At 41.8% G+C, this 18,049-nt stretch overlaps 2 protein-coding genes across 7 annotated transcripts in view; one reads left to right on the top strand and one right to left on the bottom strand.

Moving 5' to 3' along the window:
* CARS2 (cysteinyl-tRNA synthetase 2, mitochondrial) overlaps positions 1 to 3,438 on the top strand; it is a 35,098-nt gene extending 31,660 nt beyond the window's left edge. Inside the window, exons 14-15 of the mRNA XM_036380384.1 lie at positions 261 to 521; positions 3,274 to 3,438. Of these exons, the coding sequence (XP_036236277.1) occupies positions 261 to 521; positions 3,274 to 3,348 (336 nt within the window). The 3' untranslated portion in view covers positions 3,349 to 3,438. The remainder of the gene's footprint in view (positions 1 to 260; positions 522 to 3,273) is intronic.
* A 1,056-nt stretch (positions 3,439 to 4,494) lies between these two features.
* Positions 4,495 to 18,049, bottom strand: part of NAXD (NAD(P)HX dehydratase) — a 51,266-nt gene continuing 37,711 nt past the window's right edge. For all 6 annotated transcript variants that reach the window (XM_036401828.1, XM_036404223.2, XM_036403449.1 and 3 more), the window contains 3 exons: positions 17,739 to 17,859; positions 9,176 to 9,296; positions 4,495 to 6,735 (listed from right to left, as the gene is read on the bottom strand). In XM_036401828.1, the coding sequence (XP_036257721.1) occupies positions 6,585 to 6,735; positions 9,176 to 9,296; positions 17,739 to 17,859 (393 nt within the window). In that variant the 3' untranslated portion in view covers positions 4,495 to 6,584. The remainder of the gene's footprint in view (positions 6,736 to 9,175; positions 9,297 to 17,738; positions 17,860 to 18,049) is intronic.

Here is an 18,049-nt window from a genome sequence, read left to right as displayed (position 1 = left end):
TGGGTTATGCTGTGTGTTGTGTTCACGTGAGAGCACTCTGCTCCAAGGTAAATGCTTTCTTGTGCAGGAATATGCTGAATTACTCCCAAGTGTGACTCCACTGTAACTTTTTGTCCAGCATTAGTGAGACAGTGACATTTTAATCCTACCAATATATTGAAGATGCACAACCAAGAGAGGTGATAAAGTCGCATTGCTATGGAGATGGGGTTGATTTTTTTAATCTCAGATGTTTGTAAAGCCCTCTGTTTGATTTCTAGGTGGCTGTGGGAGGAGACAAGTCTGCAGTGCTCTCCAGTGTCATTGAAGAGCTGGTGAGGTTCCGCTCCAAGGTCCGGCATTACGCGCTGGCTCTGCCTGAAGCAGCGGACGCTGCGCCAGTGGAGGGTGCAGCAGGAGCCCAGGGATCCAAACAGGAGCAGAAGGAAAAGAGGAAGCAGTTAATGCAGGAGAGAAAGCCCCTCTTGGAGGCTTGTGACAGTCTGCGTGGAGACCTTGCTGCCTTTGGAATCCACATCAAGGTAGAAGACAGTAACTCTCTTTGTGAGACTCTCAATCACTTTTTAAGATAACACATATTTTTGTCCTTCATTCCCCTTCAGCAGCTTGTGGTGTGGTGCCCTGCTCCCTGTGCGACTGCAGTAGCAGGAGGTGGAAGTCAAGCCCTTGTTTGGCTATACTTCTCTTCTGCTGCCTTCTCTTCTGCTCCCCCTCAGCCTTGTTGTTGTGTTTCCATGCAAGCCACTAATAATCTCATAATATTCAGAAATCTCTAAGTTGCCCAAGTTCAGTCCAGAAGGAAGGGTGTGAGTAATGTGTGCAGCTTTAAAGATTGCAAAAGAACTGGAAAGTAAAGCAAGATGACTTGTGAAAATAATGCCTTCCTTCTACCTAGCCCACACTTCCCACAAAAAATAAGTCTTCATGAGAAAGCCTCTTCCATCTTCAGCAGCTTCATTTCCAATTGTTCCTGAGCCATGGGGACTCTGCCCAATTCCTGTACCACTCCTCTCTCTTCCTGCTTTCTACTTTTAGCCTACACCTAATGCCAGTGTTCTTTTCCATTATCTCAATGGCATCTCTGGCTTGGGAGAAGACCCTCTATGGCATTACTGCCTTCTCCTTCTTCCAAGGACCTGCATTATTTCCTTAAGTGCTGCTTCTTCCAGTTCCTCTTGGTCATTGCCCTTCTTGCTTCTGTGAGGTGAGGGTCAGTGTTGCTCCTTGAGTGCAGAATAATCCTCTGCATTCTCTCCCTCCATCCAGTTTATACTGTCCATTTTTCCTTTCCTTGGGAACGGATGCTGGCAGGTCTGGTTCCATAGTTCCACCAGTGGGAGGATGGAAAGCACAGTGACATCAGGGAGTGACAGCACACATGCTCCAGCTGCTGAGCCTGAGGGCTGTCACTGGTCACCGCTCCTGTTGCAGCGCAGCGCGGTCGGCGCTCTCCTCTCTTGGGTGGCAGCGAACGTGCCGGCACAATCCGGGGTGAGGGCCAGGGCGTGGTGCTGGTGGTGGTGAGCTGCAGCTGAGGAAGGAAAGGGAAACTGCAACATCTGCTTCCTTTAACTTGTTTGTAAATCCCCACTACACTCACCTGCCAAGCAAGTTGCAAATCCAAACAACTGTGCTGAGACAAAGTCTTGGAGAAGCAGCCTGCCTTTTCATCTATTGGGAAAATGCTGCAGCTCCACCTCCATCCTTTTGCAGATCTGTTTTGGTTTGTTTTTAAGGAGATTTACATTTGAAAACCCTACAAATGAGCCAGGATTCAAACCATTCCATTCATTAAAAAAAAAATTTAATAACATGAAGCTCAGCATAATTTGACCCAGACTAGATTGCTCCAGAAGACAAAGCACAAATGCACTTAGGAGCACACACAGAGCAAGCATCCAAAGCTGAACTCCTGCTTTTTTTTGCTGATACAGTGGAAGTGTCTGAAGGAGTGTTGTGAAGTTAGTTTACACCTTGCTTTTGCAGATCCCAAAGAGTCCTGCAAGCTGAGTGATGCAGCTCTGCAATTCTTCACACAGGCTCACTAAATCATGTGTGCAAGGAGACACAGCCTACACAAAGCAGGACTCTCCCCACCCTCTTGCTCAGCATGAGTCTGCCTGGCTGGGGCAGCTGATGCCAAAAATGCCCTGGTAGAACAGCACCTAACAGGGGTCCTGCTTGCCTAATGATTGCTTGAGGAAGTTATGTGAATTTCTCATTTCTGCCCAGCCCCTCATTTCCACAAAATGTTTGAGCCTCACACCATTCATGCATTAATGCCAACACACTGCCTTCTGTCACGTGAGGCTCAAGCAAGGCAGCAACTTCTGAAGTCCATGTGCAGGTGGAAAAGCAGCAGAAGAGATGAAGCAGACAAGCCTCAGCTCCATCCAGTGCAGACTGGGACCCCCCTGATTGGAGGCAGGGCAGGAAAGGGGTGGCTTGAATAGAAGCCTAATTTTCTTAAAAATCAGCTTTGTAGAAAGGGTAGTTCCTCTTTCAGGTTCTAGCTTGTGATTTCCCTAGTCTGGTCTCTTCTGTCAGGTTGGTCATTGCAAAGGATGTTGGCTGAAGTTACATATCTTGCAGCAGACTGATTAAAAAAATCCATGTGTCTTTTCTTGTCATTGTGGCATGCTTGGAAGCTGTGCTACCAAGTGAAATGTATTTAGGCATCAAAAAGTTTTCATTTTCATGTAAAAAAAGATTCAACAATTCCAGCTGCTCTCATGAGTCAGCACTCATGGAACATCATTGTGTGTCAATGTTCAGATTAACTTTAATTTTCAACCATTGCAAACAGCTGGTTCTAAATAGAATGTTCAATTTAGCTGTAATATTGCCTTTCAGAAATATGACAGTATCACATTAGATAGATTAAAATCAACAGGCTTCTGTCCTGAGTTCAGATCAGACATGGTCAGCAATACATTCATACGTATTGAGTGTTTTTTAAGGAACGTGAGCCATTGAGACTTGAAAATACAATTGCATGAGTTGAGTGTAGCTACTCATGTGAGAGGCTGCACTCCCCTGCAGCATTCCATGCTGAAGAGGTGACATTTCTACTCTGTATTTCTTCCCTCTGAGCTAGGAAAAATTGTCTAGTTTTGTTTAAAACTCTGAGCATTATTAGTAGCAGTGGCATTCCTGTGAGATTATATTCCCACCTCTTTTGCTCAACTGAATGAGCAGCTTTGCTGAGTGAATCTTGGTTAAAAAACCTGTGATCCACTTGGGCTGGACTGACCTGCTTACTTTCTCTTACAGGACAGAGCTGCTGTTTCAACCTGGGAAATTGTGGAAGGAGGGCAGACAGAGAAGCAGACTGAGAAAAAAAGCTGATCCTTCATCCTTGGACTTGTTTTTTATTTCAGCTACTTCAGCAACTGTTGTAAATACTAATTCTTTCAAAATAAAATCTGTTGAACAGAATGGCTAAAAAGGATAGCATGTAATTTGAGGAAAACTGTTGGCACTAGTATTTGGTAAATAAATACAGGCCTTGCAGCACAGGTGGTGGAAGCACCCACAGTGCAAGGCAGCACAGGAGCAGCTGAGCTGATTTAACACCATGAGGCATGGGTCTGTTCTGCTGCAGGAAGTGCCCCAGCCCAAAGGCTGTGTCACCTGCCCTCAGCCCGTGCTGCTGACCTGACACAGAGTTTAAACATTGTGAAGGCAGAGGCAAGAACTTAGGCCTGTCTTTAAGATGAAAACACTTGAGTTTTATGCCTTTTGGTCTGACAATTCTGTTCCTCTCAGACATAGGAATGGGGGATACTTTTAACCTCAAAGTATTTCCTTATTGCAGTGGTGCTGCTTTGATCCTGTGAAACCTTTACCTGTAATATGATGGTATCCAGTTACCTGTAAGGCTTGGTACTTTTGTTTGCTTTTGCACAGAATACAAGGAGACTTCTCTAGCACTGGGAGTGTAGCACGCTCAGGATCTCTCCAGAATTAGGAAGATAAAATTAGGAGATATATATATATTAGTATAAAGTATATTTAGTTTTTACCTGTTCAGTTACCTTTTTGCTGGCCATGGCTGCTGTGGGTATGGGCAGAGCCTCTCTTACACCTGAGGTGAGCTGTGTTCTAGGGCCTGTGTTGATACAGGGCTGGTACTTACCTGGTACCTGCACTTTCTTTAAATCAGTTTACAAAAACGTAAGAACCAAAAACATGGGTTCATCTACAAGGCACTTGTGTGTTTTCAAAGTGTCTGTTCATAAGGATAAAGGCTTTCTCTTATACTGTTGAGAATAGAATGTGTAGCTTGTTTTCTGCTCCCTTTCTCCATTATCTGCACTTCAGGAGAAGAGTGGGGTGTCTCTTCATTCAGCACTGGGGCACAGGTGCTTATTTGACACAGCTGGTATTGTACATTTTCTCGTGGCAGTGTTGTTCCAGCAAAACAGAGTGAATGGTGAGCAGCAGCTCAGCTGCTGTGGGAAATGGGATCAGCACACACCAAACAAAGTCCAGTCCATTTGCTATTATTTTTATTTCCTACCAAAAGAAACTGCTACATTTCCAGAATGTTTAAAAATTGTAACAATTCGTATACATTAGTGAATAACGGAGTTACAACTTCTGTGTAGCTTTAAAACAGGGCAAGTTGAAATCTGTACTGAGCTCTGTTAATTGATTGACTTCGCCTACTCATCATTATAATACCACTGATGTTCTAATTACAAGAAAAAAATCACTTATTTTAAAGGCAGCAGCTGTTTTAAAAATCAGTTTTAACTTTCTGATTTCATTTAAAAGTAGTCAGGTTTCTCAAATACATTTAAGGGGAGGATTAATAGCTTAAGTTTCCTCAAAGATGCAGACAGTTTACAAAACTGCTTAAATTAAACACTAAAACCTTATTTCTTAAGAGTAGTCTGTGAACCCTCATAGAGCAACACAAGCAAACATTTAAAAACCTATTTTAAAAATAGGTAACTGGTTTAATAAGAAAAAGAAAAATGCATCAGGGTGAGGTAGTAGTCACAGTGCATCCATAAATACCAACTCTAAGGGCTGAAGGGAAATACTTGGAGTAGCCTTTCTGATTCTGGGTGCTTTCTGCAGGCAGCTATTGCAAGGAATGAGAACAGTCTGACTGGTCTGAGACACCACATTCCAGCTGAGAGCATTGCAGGGGTGGCTGTGCTGAGCAAGAAACATCCCCTGCAGGATCCAGATGCATTATGTGCTTGTTCCAGAGCTTTAATGAGCAGCAACTCTTGGAGCTGGAGTGGAAGGTCAAGGGCAGCACCCATTTAAATTTACTTTGCATGAACTTGCCTCCCTCTCCAGTCAGGTTCAATCTCTACAAGCTTTGACTAAATCTCCAAAAATTTAAGGAATGGTCCTGTTCAAAATCCCACAGAAGTTCTGCTTTACACCTAATGCTTGCCTGCTCTGCCAGTGTGCCAGATCAGTGTGGCCCTGACAGTGGCTGTCTGTCCTGCAAAGATAAGTAAAAGCCTCTATGCTTTTTGCTCTAAAATCTTCTGCTTTTTGCAGTGCTAAGGACTGCACCTGAAGCTCAAACACAGACCACCATTTCTGCTCCTGCCTTTGACCTGCAGCACATGCTGCCTGCAGTGTGCTGTGAAGGCACAGGTACGAGCCCTGGGCTGCCTTTTGTTCCTCCAAGTTGTATTCCTGCTGGCTCACTGCTGTCCACCTACAGATCTGTGTGCTGGGCTGCTCTGAGCTCTAACCCAGCAGGCAGCTGCAGTTTTAGAAGCACTTCACTGTTCCATGATCACTGAGAGCTGAACCAGTTCTGCTGGGTATCACTGAGTTTCGTGCCCCACCTAGTACCTCTCCAAATGACAATTTCACAAGTTCATTGTGCTGAGTCAAGACCAGATAAAGAAACAGAAATTTATTTCTTTTCCAGGCAAGCCTAATTATTGTTTAATGAATTTTACTGCCAAGATAACTATAGCATATCTTTATTCTGCCAAGGGGGAACTTAAAAAAAATAAGAAGACACTGCAGGAAGGGATGCCTTGTCTAAATGAATGCTGCCTCTAGGACCGGGAATGGGAAAAGGCAACTAATTACATTCAAAATCTACAGCAACTCTCATGCATTCCCTTTCCAAAGAGGCTTACTTTTTGCTTCTTATTCTACTAGCATGGCAAAAAATGAAGTGCAATAGCTAATTCTAGACAGAGGGTCTAAGAATGACAAGTGACAACCTTGGTGAAATCCAAGAAATTCAGTTGAGCTGGTGGAAGAATTTCTTCTAAGTATCAAGTGCATTTTTTTTTTTGCTGTTCACACTTTAGTTATTGCTCAATAACTATCAAAAAGAACAGAGGAATACTTTCAGTTCAGTTTTATTATATTATAACAGATCTGCAACTACAGCTTATTTCAGCCAAAACATTTTTGTATCCCAAACTCTTAAAAAATATCTACATTAATCATATTTTTCTATTCTTAAAAATAAAAAAATCTACCTAACATACCAATGCTGCTACAGTACTTGAAAGGGTGCATTATGTAAATTCTACGGTACATGTAATTACTCTTGCTTGTACATTTTCTTCTTCTCTGCTGCTTTGGCTTCAGGTTTCAAAAAGTTTGTTAAAAGCTGTTCCAACTTCTGAAACCATGTCAGAGGCTGTCATTGAACGTCCAAATTTCTGAAAAGCTTGCTGGTTAGACTGCCTTGTGAGAGAGCAAGCTCCAAATGCAGCCACTAGAAAGGGATTTTGACTGAAAGGAAAGAAACCAAAGAACAACATTATAAAGAGAATCCCAACGCTTCTGTGCAATCTGTGAGGTGGTGGACATCATCTTAATACCCATAAATGTTATCAGTGCCAGGAAGGCCTCTTAAGCAAACATGTTCTCACTCTTGCACTAAATTTGTCTGAATTTTTTAAATTAAATTCTTTCCTACCCATGGCACAGCATGTGATGAGAAACACCACCAGGGCCAAAGCACCCAAAAGGCCAACAGGCTTAAAAAGTGGGGAAGGTGTTCCATGTCTAGTTTAACTGATGTGAAGCTTCATGCTCTCCTTCAGAGGAAGACTGAAGGCTCACCTGACAGCCTTTCAACCCCCTTTCCTCTCCATTCTCTGGGTAACTCCATTTAGTTTTTGTCTTGCAGAGGTGGGGATGCAGACAAGAGATGATTTTCAGGAGGGCCATAAAGACTGCTCCAGGGCCTTCATTAGATCACCTTAAAAGGGGTACAGTGGCAAGTGAAGACCACAACACAAGCTAAAGCACTGCTGTAATGCCTCCTACACACTTATGAACTGCCCAAGAGTGTACCAGACCGAGATCTGCAATGCTGAACCTCCCCCACAGAAGCCAGCACACTCCAGAGCCACCTCCACCCTTCACCTCCAGAGCATCTTTTCATAGGCTGGGCCATGGGAGTCACTTCTGCTGCCTTAAAACAGAAAACAACTGCAGAACAGTTCAGCAGCCAGTGCTGTGCTTCAGGTCTGGCCGATCAGAAACCTCACAAAGACCTCACAGAAACCTCAGCTGAGCATTGCTGCCTGGAACACACTGAAGACCTCCTGACTCCTGCCAAGTGAGAGTTTTGTGAAGGATCCCAATGTAAAACACAGACAAAGCAGGACATGACTTTACAATTAGGTGCTACCCTAAACAAAATCTCCATGTACTCATCAAGGTGCAGGAGTATTTAAGACACCTTGAGAGTTAATCCTGGATGCCCAAATACTGCTCTGAAACATGAGCTGTGTACAGGCTCCTGGGCTCAAAGCTGCTAAAGCACCAAACACATCAGCATTCTCAAGTGAGGAATCCTACCTACTGTGCCACAAGCACCCCTGAAAGCCAGCACAAAGTCAGTGCTTGAAAACCTCTCTGTACAGACCCATTCTGAAATGCCAGAGGCAGGCACAAGCTGGAAGGACTGGCTGGGCTGCCTGCAGTGCAGTCTCCAATTGGATGCCCTGACTCACTGAACCCAAAAAGCTCCTCCTTTCCTGCAACACATGAGGTAGGCAGGATTGGTACAGCAGGTGTCTGTGAAGGGTCACCTTAACACCACTGCAGGACACACAATGCACTGCTGATGCCAATTGTACTTTTCCTTCATCTATAAAATAAAGGAGTTTCGGAGCGAGCTGTTTAGAAAAGCCACAGGAGCTCAAGTCAGGAGAGCCTGGAAAACACATGCTGTGTTTGCTAATCTCTCCAACAGTTTAATACTGCTGTGCTGTACCCCATGCAAAAATGAAGTCACTCTTTTAATGACTTAAAACAGAATTCCTCCTTTAGTGGCAGCTGCAAATTCAGATACCCAGAATGACAAAGGAAACCAAGATTGTGTACGTTAGACTTCAGAATTTTGAAGCCTGAGGCACCTTGTGCAGTGCCCTTGTGGTAACAAAAACACAGCCTGGATAACTCCCAGGGATATCTGATACTGTGCACATGCAGCATCCCAAAGACTACAGGTCTGCACTCCTCAAGCTTCCATAGCCCCTGACCTACTGAGAAAAGGAACTGTAACTCCCTGACTGCTAACATTCCTTTCCACTTTATCTGAAGCTGATGCTTGCACAGAAAGACTCCATGACTATCTGAACCAGCTAGTTCAGCAGGAACTGACATCATTTAACTAAAAAGCCAAAAGCCATCTGCATGGCTGCTTTATGTACAACCAGAGTGGACTGCCATTTGGCCTTAAAAGATTTACTCTCTCTGAAATTGTATTTTATTTGCAAGTTTCAACATACCTGCTCCCCTGAATTACACAGCAGGAGGATTCACCAAAATAAAAAAAACAAAGCCAAACAACATGTCTTTTGAATTACAGAGATGTTATTGCCAATGACTACCACGTATTTATCCTTTCTACTTTCTGCCTACATTCCAAAGTTTTGAAAACACATACCTCATACATAAATGTCCTTATGAACAGATCCAGAGGCTCTTCTTCTGCCTCAGACTTGGGAGATGTTAGATTACTGAAAGGTTTGTCTTATTATAATTCTTACTGTTATGTAGATTGTTCTAGAACACCCTTATACTTTTTTAAAGTACATGTATACTTTCTTACCAAAATCTCCAATTTCATTTGGAATTCATATAACAGCAGGTCTACAACAGTTGCCATAGGTGAACACAAACTCACAGCAATTAAGTTATTAATTAATATTCATACCCATTTGTTTTTTCAGCTCCAGCAACAAATGCCCAGTGTGCCAAGACGCCAAGAGAACCAGAAAGGAGGTCCCCCTGTCCCCCACATCTCCGGCTGCTTCCTTCGTGGCTGCACACAAGAACTGTGAACACACAAACCAAAAGCAGTCAGGTGCCTTTATCCCTCTGCCTACAGTGACAGCACTGCAGCTGCCAGGGTTACCCTCTGAGGCACACAGCAAGTAACAGGTGGGAGACTTAACACAGGCAGCAGAATACACTGAAATACACTGTTCTTAAAAAAAATAATTGCATTAACATTTTTTAAATACTTTTCTCATTACCTTTTAATCCTTTGCATGTAACATTGCACAATGTGGACACTTTTTCCACTTCACTCAGCCTGCACAGGTGAGTTTAGTTATTCATGTGGCATCATGAGCCATCACCCCAAACTGACCAGGTCCTTCCACAAAGCCATTGCACAAACATAATTCTTCAGGGTCTCTGACCTTCAGAGTTTGCCAGTGTAAACCAATGTGTTTACAAAAAGCAAATGCAAAACAGAACTAAAATCTCAAATGTTCTACTGTATCCATCATGAAAATATTTTATTGAAACAGCCCTTTCCTTAGGCTTTGTAAAAAGACATGCAAGACAGATTTATTTTTGTTCTGCCAATCGACAGTGTCCTCACCATCCCTGTACGTTTCTGTCAGCACTGTCACTGTGGATAAGCTGTGTCAGGATATCAGATGTTACACTTCTATTTTAAATATACAAAGGACCTTGATCAAACTGATCTCTTTGTGTAGCTTTAACTATGAGGAACACACAAATGGTTTCACTACATTTAACTCCTTTGTTCTCCACTCTCAACAAGCCCAAGCAGGAAGCCTGGAGGACATATAAGGCACATAAAAAGAAAATAGCACCAATTCTGCTACCCTTCTCCAAGCTCTCTTGTGGGTATGTACCTACCCTTAGCTTTTTCCTTGCTTAGTTCTGACGAAAAAAAAACCCAGGAGAAATTATTTTCCTCTCTAGGAGGATGGAAGAGCTGGCAGAATCATGACTGGCCAAGTGTGATCCTTAGCATCTCCAGTCAGCTACTGCAGGATTCAGGACTGTGCACACAATCCCTTGTGTGCTGCTGAGCATGCCAAATATACCAGCAAAGGATAAAGCAAGAGCAGGCATTGCTTGGACAACAGCTCTTACCTCAAGCCTGGGCTCAGTTTCTCCAAAGAGTATAAACAGAGCAGCCCAGGTGTTTTAGAGGGAGTACTGCCCATATTTTTAACATTTGAAATAATTTTTCTTTTTCAAACTAATGCAAAAAATTTGCACAGAACTGAAGGAATTGCAGATACATCTTTCTAACTAGCAAGTGGTAAAAAACTACATAATGCCAATAAATCCCTTTCAGTTTGTTATGTGCAACACCAAAGAATTGTACTTCACTTCCATTTCCTAGTGATCCTTCCAGCAGTAACTGTGGGGCTCCCAAGGCCAGGCAGTTGTGCGTGTTTGCTGCCACTGAGAGGGCAAAGATTCATTAGTCACCAGGAGCACAGCACCACTGCAGCCCTGCCAGCAGTTCATTTTCCCAATCACTCTTCTCCCCTTCCCCCTCCCCCTCTCAAATTAAGATTCTGGATGTGTTTCTCAGTGAGCAGTAGCTAATGTCAAATTTCACAAGTGTAATGCCCTTCTGAGTTAGCTATCTGAAGAAGGTATGCCCCTTTAGGTAGAGTGATTTATTCTTATTTTTATTTTAAATACAGTGCTTTGGAGAAATTACCTCCAATTCTACTACTTTGAAGATGTTATCTCACAGGATTTTCACTTTGAGGGCTTGAACTGCTGGCAGGAGGCAGGATGGAAATCCTCTGTTCAAAAGCTTTGGGGCCTTCTGACTGACAGCTGAGCACAAGCCCCTGCTTATTAGCTGTATGTCACCATCTGCCACTATTCTGTAGCCCCATAACCTTCCAGTCATTTTTGAGCTGTACAGGAAAGCAAGATCTCAAACTAGGCCAATTATAATACTCTGCTAAAAAAAAAAAAAAAAAAAAAAGTGGTCTTTTGTTTGTGGTTCTAAAAAGTAAGTCTCAAATATGTGCAGACTACCTCACAGGCAACAATAAAAGCAGACCTTTGTACTCTGCACACAGATGCTGGAAAACAAATCCTTGGAATACCTTCAAAGAAGCAGAACTAGAGGAAATTCACTTGAATGAGGAGGGAGATATAACACAATTCTTGTGCAGCGACTCGGCTGATCAAAGAACATCTCAAAATAAAAGGATGATGAACATGACAACAGGCAATGGGAAAAGGATCTAAAAACACTTCTGAATTACAGCCATTATTAAGAGCTTTTAAAATCTAAGGAGTCCCACAGTGGCATCAAGACAAACTGCCACACTGCCAAATCAACACGGGATACTTTTCTCACCCTTCTAGAGCAGCAAAACAGAACTGCTGTCTTCACACTCTGCCAGTGCAACATCCCCCAGTGCATGTCTGAGCCTGCTCTGAGGACCCTTCCAGCAGCTCCTTCAGGACACAGGGGTGATGGCTTTAGGTTGCCCTGAGCAGTCACAAGCAGTGGCAATGTTACAAGACCTTGATTAGCTGGACATGGCTGGATAGTCAGCTGTGATGCCAAGAAGGTGGGCAGCTCTGTTCCCTGGAAAGGTGCACAATGCTCTGTTTATGTGGGGATGAAGCTGGTTCTGATGTGTTGTACATCATGTACATCAGCAAACATAGAAAACATGGTTCTTGGAAGAGCTGGGGAGACCAAGATGACTGCATGTGGGACAACAAGGAAACCACAAAGACTGAAATCAGCACACTGTGTCAATTCTGAAAGGGCAGCAGCCAGGGCCACTAGGTCAATTAGTTTGACACCAGTCTGGATGAAAACAATGGAGAGGTTCAGTTATAGCTCCACTCACAGAAACACACAATTAATGCTGGTCAAGCTGGCTGTTACAGCAGGGTGTCCAGTTCTGTCTTCTAACAGGTCTGAGCAACCAAATCTGATGTCATTATTTCTCAGGTTAATGAATCAAAGAAAAACCACCTCAGTATAAGTAGCAGACAGTTTTTTAATGAAAACTGATTTATACCAAGTAACTCTCAGGGAAAAAAAAAAATTACCCTACTCCCTAGCACTTATCCATGCAGCACACATGGATACACACATCAGAAGAAAAGGCTAGATGAAATAAAAATGTCATCACTGAAGAAATGCCTGCAAGGAGATCTGCTAGAGTCAGAACAGCCACAGTCCTATTGAAGAGTTTCAACACAGTCTCAGCAAGTAAACATCACATAAATACTGCCAGAGCTTTAGGCAGCAAATACAACACGTCCCTCACATATAATCACATGGATTTCTTGTGTACCTAAATCCATGGAAATAATTTGTACTGAAATGAGTGTAACAGAAACAAAAAATTGAAGGCTGTCATACTGACAGAATACTGTAAAGCAAAATTCAGGAGGAGGTTTAGGCTTCAAACCATTCAAAACTCTGCCCCAGACTTTCTGGGTAACTATGGTCAAGTTATTTACTAGGTCTTTGTTTAAGATATCTTCAAGAAGTGCTGAAAAGGGAGTGATGGTAAGATACACATTAATATTTGTGAAAGCATTCAGACCATGGTGTCACACCTAGCTGTATCATTGCCAAGTTTTAAGCTGAAAGAACTCCCAGCCTAAATTTTGCTGCTGCCAAAAGCCCAGAATTACCTATTTAGGGGTATTGTATGCTTAATTAAAAAACAAAACAAAACAAAACAACAGTCTCTTATATAATTGAAAATAGCTGTTCTCTCTTTGAAGGAAAAAAACCAGAATGCAGTAGGTTTGCTGACTTCAAGCACTACAAGTTAACTGGGAAGTACAGATTTTGATATGGCTGGATGCAGGCAGCACCATTTACAATGCCAGATCCTAGATACATCACAATTAGAAAACCAAAATTTTTCTAACTACAAAAGATAGTGTGTTTCTGCTTGTTCCTGATTCACCATGTTCACCCAGTAGTGAAATAAATAAATGAATCTCTGGGGTGGTTTTTACTTTTGCATTTAGAGCACAACATGTGAAATATGGGACAGTTTAGGTGTGGTCAAGAGGGCTGAAGAGCTTCTGTGAAATATCACATTTATTGAGATGGCAGACTGAAAGACTGGAGATTTAAATTTAACTCCTGAATCTCAGATGTCCTGAACAAATTTCCAGCACTTGTTTTGCTCTTACAGAGGAAGAGTATTACACTCACCCTAATGTGGTCAGGAACCCATGGATGAAACATGACCATTCTAACTTCTGATACAACCCAACTGGATCAGCTAACAGCCACCCCACACAACAAACACACTCCAGGTTAATTAAAAGGCTTAATATTTCCATTTTCTATGCAAATAATGTAGCTACCAAGGATCATTTTGCCCCATCAATGCAAGATTTAGACCAATATCAGATTTCTTGTATAATCTCTTACCAATATACATCTCTGACCTAGCGTGTATCTACACTAGTAATACATTTATCTTTTTCCTTTTGCAAATTAGTTCACAAAAGCAAATAGCTGGAGATCATGGATTCCCAGGAACATGTCCCAGACTGCATACAGACAGGGAAATCAAGTTTAATGACTCTGGCTGGAGAAACAACTCAACTGATGTGGAAAATGTAAGTTGGCTTTTATATAAAGGGTGCTTATACTTTTTTATTCCCTAATCACACTTTTAAAACTTAGGTAAGTCCTTGAGTGCGAGATAGAGCAGTTAATTTGAGATGAAAATGTCCCACATTTTCCATTAGTTTTGTTGGCTAGGCACAGGAGGCAGGGCCAGGTGGGCAGTGCCAGGGAGAAGCTGGCTGGGCTGCACTGCCAGAGCCAGCACAGTGGCACCAGGGACAGGAACCATCACCTTCCCCATTCTGCTCATTCTGCAGAAGCAGGACTGGAGACAAAGGTGCTGCCTCTCAGTTATAAATCTCTCAATTATAAATCTCTCAGTTATAAATCTAGGTGAGATTTGCTCAGCAGCTCTGAGTGAGCCAGGCAGTGACAAGCTTCATTTCCAGCTGTGTGGTGAGATGAATGGCTGGAATTAGAAGCAGCACTTGGGGACTTATGGCAAAAGTTGGCTTTTTAGCCCTTTGGCAGTACTCAGTATTCTGCCTCATGTGCTTCCTTGCTTCTTTTGACCATAAAGCTGCACCTGAGCAACTGAAGTTAAACCAAATTTGGCTACTGGCTCCAGGTAGAAGTAGTCCCAGGCAGTAGCAGGATGGTCCCCATAAAGCCTGGCTTTTGGAAGGGAGGAGGGTCAAATACAGAAAAACTCACTGTAATGTTTAAAAACCAAAATCCAAATACTCTAATTCAAGGACCTAACCAAATTTTAAACATGTTAGGAACTAAGGCTGGTATAACCACACTTTATTATTGACCAGTTCTCCAAAGAATAATAAAAAGATAACCTTAGAGAGCTGTGCCATAGTGAATAAAAGCTGACTTACCTTTTACCCATAGGCTGAGTACTCATTCCTACCCTGGTCAGTGATGGCACTGATATCACCTACCAAGAGCATGGTGAAGCTCATCTTTGTAGAGCAGGGAATCAACAACTGTAGACCAAGCTATAATGTGAAATTGCAAAAGGAAAGAGAAAAAGAGTATATAAAACTTAATTTAAAATCTGGGTGATTATGTTCACAGGCCAGTTGGCAGCTCACTACTGAAATGGAGACAAATTTTAGAAAAACCTCCTTTATACTGGAGGGCTGCTACTGCTTTCACAGAGGCCAGTATGTGACTCTGAGGCCATCTAGTCTGATCTGTGAAAACAAACTCTAGATGTATCCAGACACTTCAAAGTTGTGAATCTAGCAAAGTTTCAGGTATGTGGCTCTACTAGTTAATTTGTCTAAATCTTACTTTGAGTTTATTAAACTTCAGCTTCCAATCAAAATTTCTTGAGCCTCTCTGTGTAGATTACAAAGCTTGTTGCTGAGAGTAGTACTTCAGCAATGCCTGACACCAAATCACCTGGTAACCCTTTCTGTCTTCAGGTAGCAGAAGTAAACTGTCTACTGCATTTCCTACAGACACATGAATAAAACTACTGTGAAAACAACCATTACAATCACTCTAAGCTATAAAGCATTCACAAACCCAGTCTTTCCTGCTGCAAAATCTGGCATCTTCAAAAAGCCTTCCTTCCTCAACAATTAAGCATAAAACACTAAAGTTACATAGTTAAGTTTGCAATTTCTCAATTTCTGGTTTTCCTGGAGAGCACTGAGACTTACTTTTCTCTTTTTTATTTTTTTTTTTCCTGGAAAGCACACATGCAGTATTTTCCCAAAGGAGAAAGTTTAAAAGTAATATATGCAAACTACAGTGTCAGTATGCTGAACAGGAGGTCAAACAGGAAATGCCTAATAGGCAGGGCTTAAGCACTACAAATGGATGGTGACATGACAAATAAAAGGCAAGAGGAGTACACAAATCTTTTCATAATGTTTGATTGTGCTCAGAGGACACTGGCCCAATCCAATAACCTTGGATTTCCCTGATGTATGTAGTCTTAGCTGAAAAAAAATGACATCAGATCAAAAGAAGAGACAGATGAAAAACAAGAGCAAAAAAACCTGAAGAATTCGAGGTCAGTGACAGGACAACATATTCCATGTTTGGCACAGAGCACACAGTAGAATCTCCTTTCTCAATGTAATTTTGCATTTGAGAAGCTTTTAAAAAAACGACCAGCAGATCAGACCCAAAGAACATTGTTAAAAGGAAGGTGAAGTCTGTAGTTTCTGCAAAATTCTCAAGAACCTTCTTCAAAGTCATGCAAACTCTAAAAACAGTTCTTGTAACAGACATTATAACCTGCTTTCTTAGCTCAGCAATGCTGCCTGTAATGTCTGTAATCCAACAAAGCATCAGTGATAGCACCAAGGTAAGAACAAGAAAGCAGCCTATAGCTGGACATCAATCAACTGCTATAAAGGCACAGAACTGTTTTTATTTCAAAAACAAAAGCCACTTCACTAGTAGAAGAAAATACCAGAACACAACAGAGACAAATAACAAGGTGGGGATAAAAACAAAACCAATAAAAAACCCCAAAAGCACACAAGACATACATGAACTTGTGCCACATATGAACATTCAAAATTGAAACTGGAAAGAACTTCACTTGTTTCCTGGGGTTTTTTTTTAAATCCTGCATGACAAGAGACATTGGAGACCTGTCCTGTCTCTCCAGCAGGTGTGGGATGCAATTATCTCAAGAGTAACAGTTTAAAAGGAGAACAGACATATAGATAGATATACTAGATAATGTACTCCAGCTAAAGTGCTCACCCAGTCTTCCCAATGTTCATTTAAAAAGCAACAATCCTGAATAAAAAGAATATTGTTGACATAAAAGCAGAGGAAGAAGACAACTACAATGCTCTAAAGCTCTCTAGCTGGCATAGACTGGAGTCAAGTCCAGCCAAGTTCATCCACCCTTAAGCCTGGCCTGACTGTCCATGGTTACAAATCAAGTCTGCTGCGGGTGCAAATATGACACAAAATTCTTCCTGTGGGGAAAGCTGGGTACTGTGTGAGGAAGTGCATCTATCTTTCCCACACAGATGTAACCATTCTGCTTCCAGGTCCCACTTGTTGCACAGTCTGCTACAGTATCTGCCCTAACAGGGTACCTGGAAGGTGGCTCTGCACAAGCCAGTTGTCACATTACATCTGCTTTTCTGTTATATAAGACTTCCATGGCTCCCAGTAATGAAAAATTGACTGTATATACAAAACAGTTCTGAAGCAGCATAAACATTTATCAGAGATTAGCATTTCAAGCAATTAAAAGCAGAGCTGCTGCTTGTTATGTATGTGAAATAAAACCATGCAGGCAAAATGTGACGAAGGCACTCGTGAATTAATTTTATACTGATCACAGTACATGATCAGTATAAAAAGCATCAGACAAGCAGCTAATTTTATTAAGTATACTTTAAACCATACTGGTATGAGACTGTTGTGATGGCAATCTAGAGTTAATTTTTAATTTGTCAGGGCTGCTGTGAAGAACATATACAAGTACATGCTAATCTGCAGCCCTATGATGGACAGGATCAAGGAACTGAGCCTTAAGACATCTTCACTTCTCACACACACTGATACATCCTGAACTAACAGTATTATTTTGTATCAATTTAGCAATGACAGATGCACTTATATAAACCATCTCAGCAAAGAACTTTCAAACAGTGCACAAAGATTAATTATTTAATTTCTCAATGCCCATGTAATGTAAAATATAACATCTATAAATGCAAAATAAAATCAGCAACTCTTTTCAGCAAATGAATTTAGTTGCACTCTTAAAATGTTAATTTACACAAATCATCTAAAGGTGATCAGCAAAGACAGCAATCTCTCTAATCTTCATGAGAATACTGCCAATTGCTAGACACTCTACAGGACTCTGACTGAAAGCAAACAGAACAGAACAGTCACATTGCTAAAAGCAGAAGGCTTCACTTACCCTTCTCTCCATCTGAAATAAGATCTCTTTCTCCCTTTTGCACAACTGTCAAATTCCCCATGGCTTGGCTGAGTCTTAGTACACATCCATGATGATCACTACTGTCTACGGGGTCTCTAAGCTACAACACAAGAATTCCATACACAGTACATATTTTGCTACCAGAACAACATATTCTAACACATGCTAGTTACATATGCATGAGGGAAAAAAGCAACATCATCAGTCTTTCCCTGTATTTTTTCTATACCCACTGCATGGGTATAGTGTTAAGAAATGCATGAGAATGGATCTTCTTTAAAAAAAGCTCA

The sequence above is a fragment of the Molothrus ater genome, chromosome 2 (assembly GCF_012460135.2).
Source record: "Molothrus ater isolate BHLD 08-10-18 breed brown headed cowbird chromosome 2, BPBGC_Mater_1.1, whole genome shotgun sequence".
Lineage (NCBI taxonomy): Eukaryota > Metazoa > Chordata > Aves > Passeriformes > Icteridae > Molothrus > Molothrus ater.
Note: the sequence above shows the minus strand (reverse complement) of the source record. Positions and strands in the feature narration are given on the sequence as shown.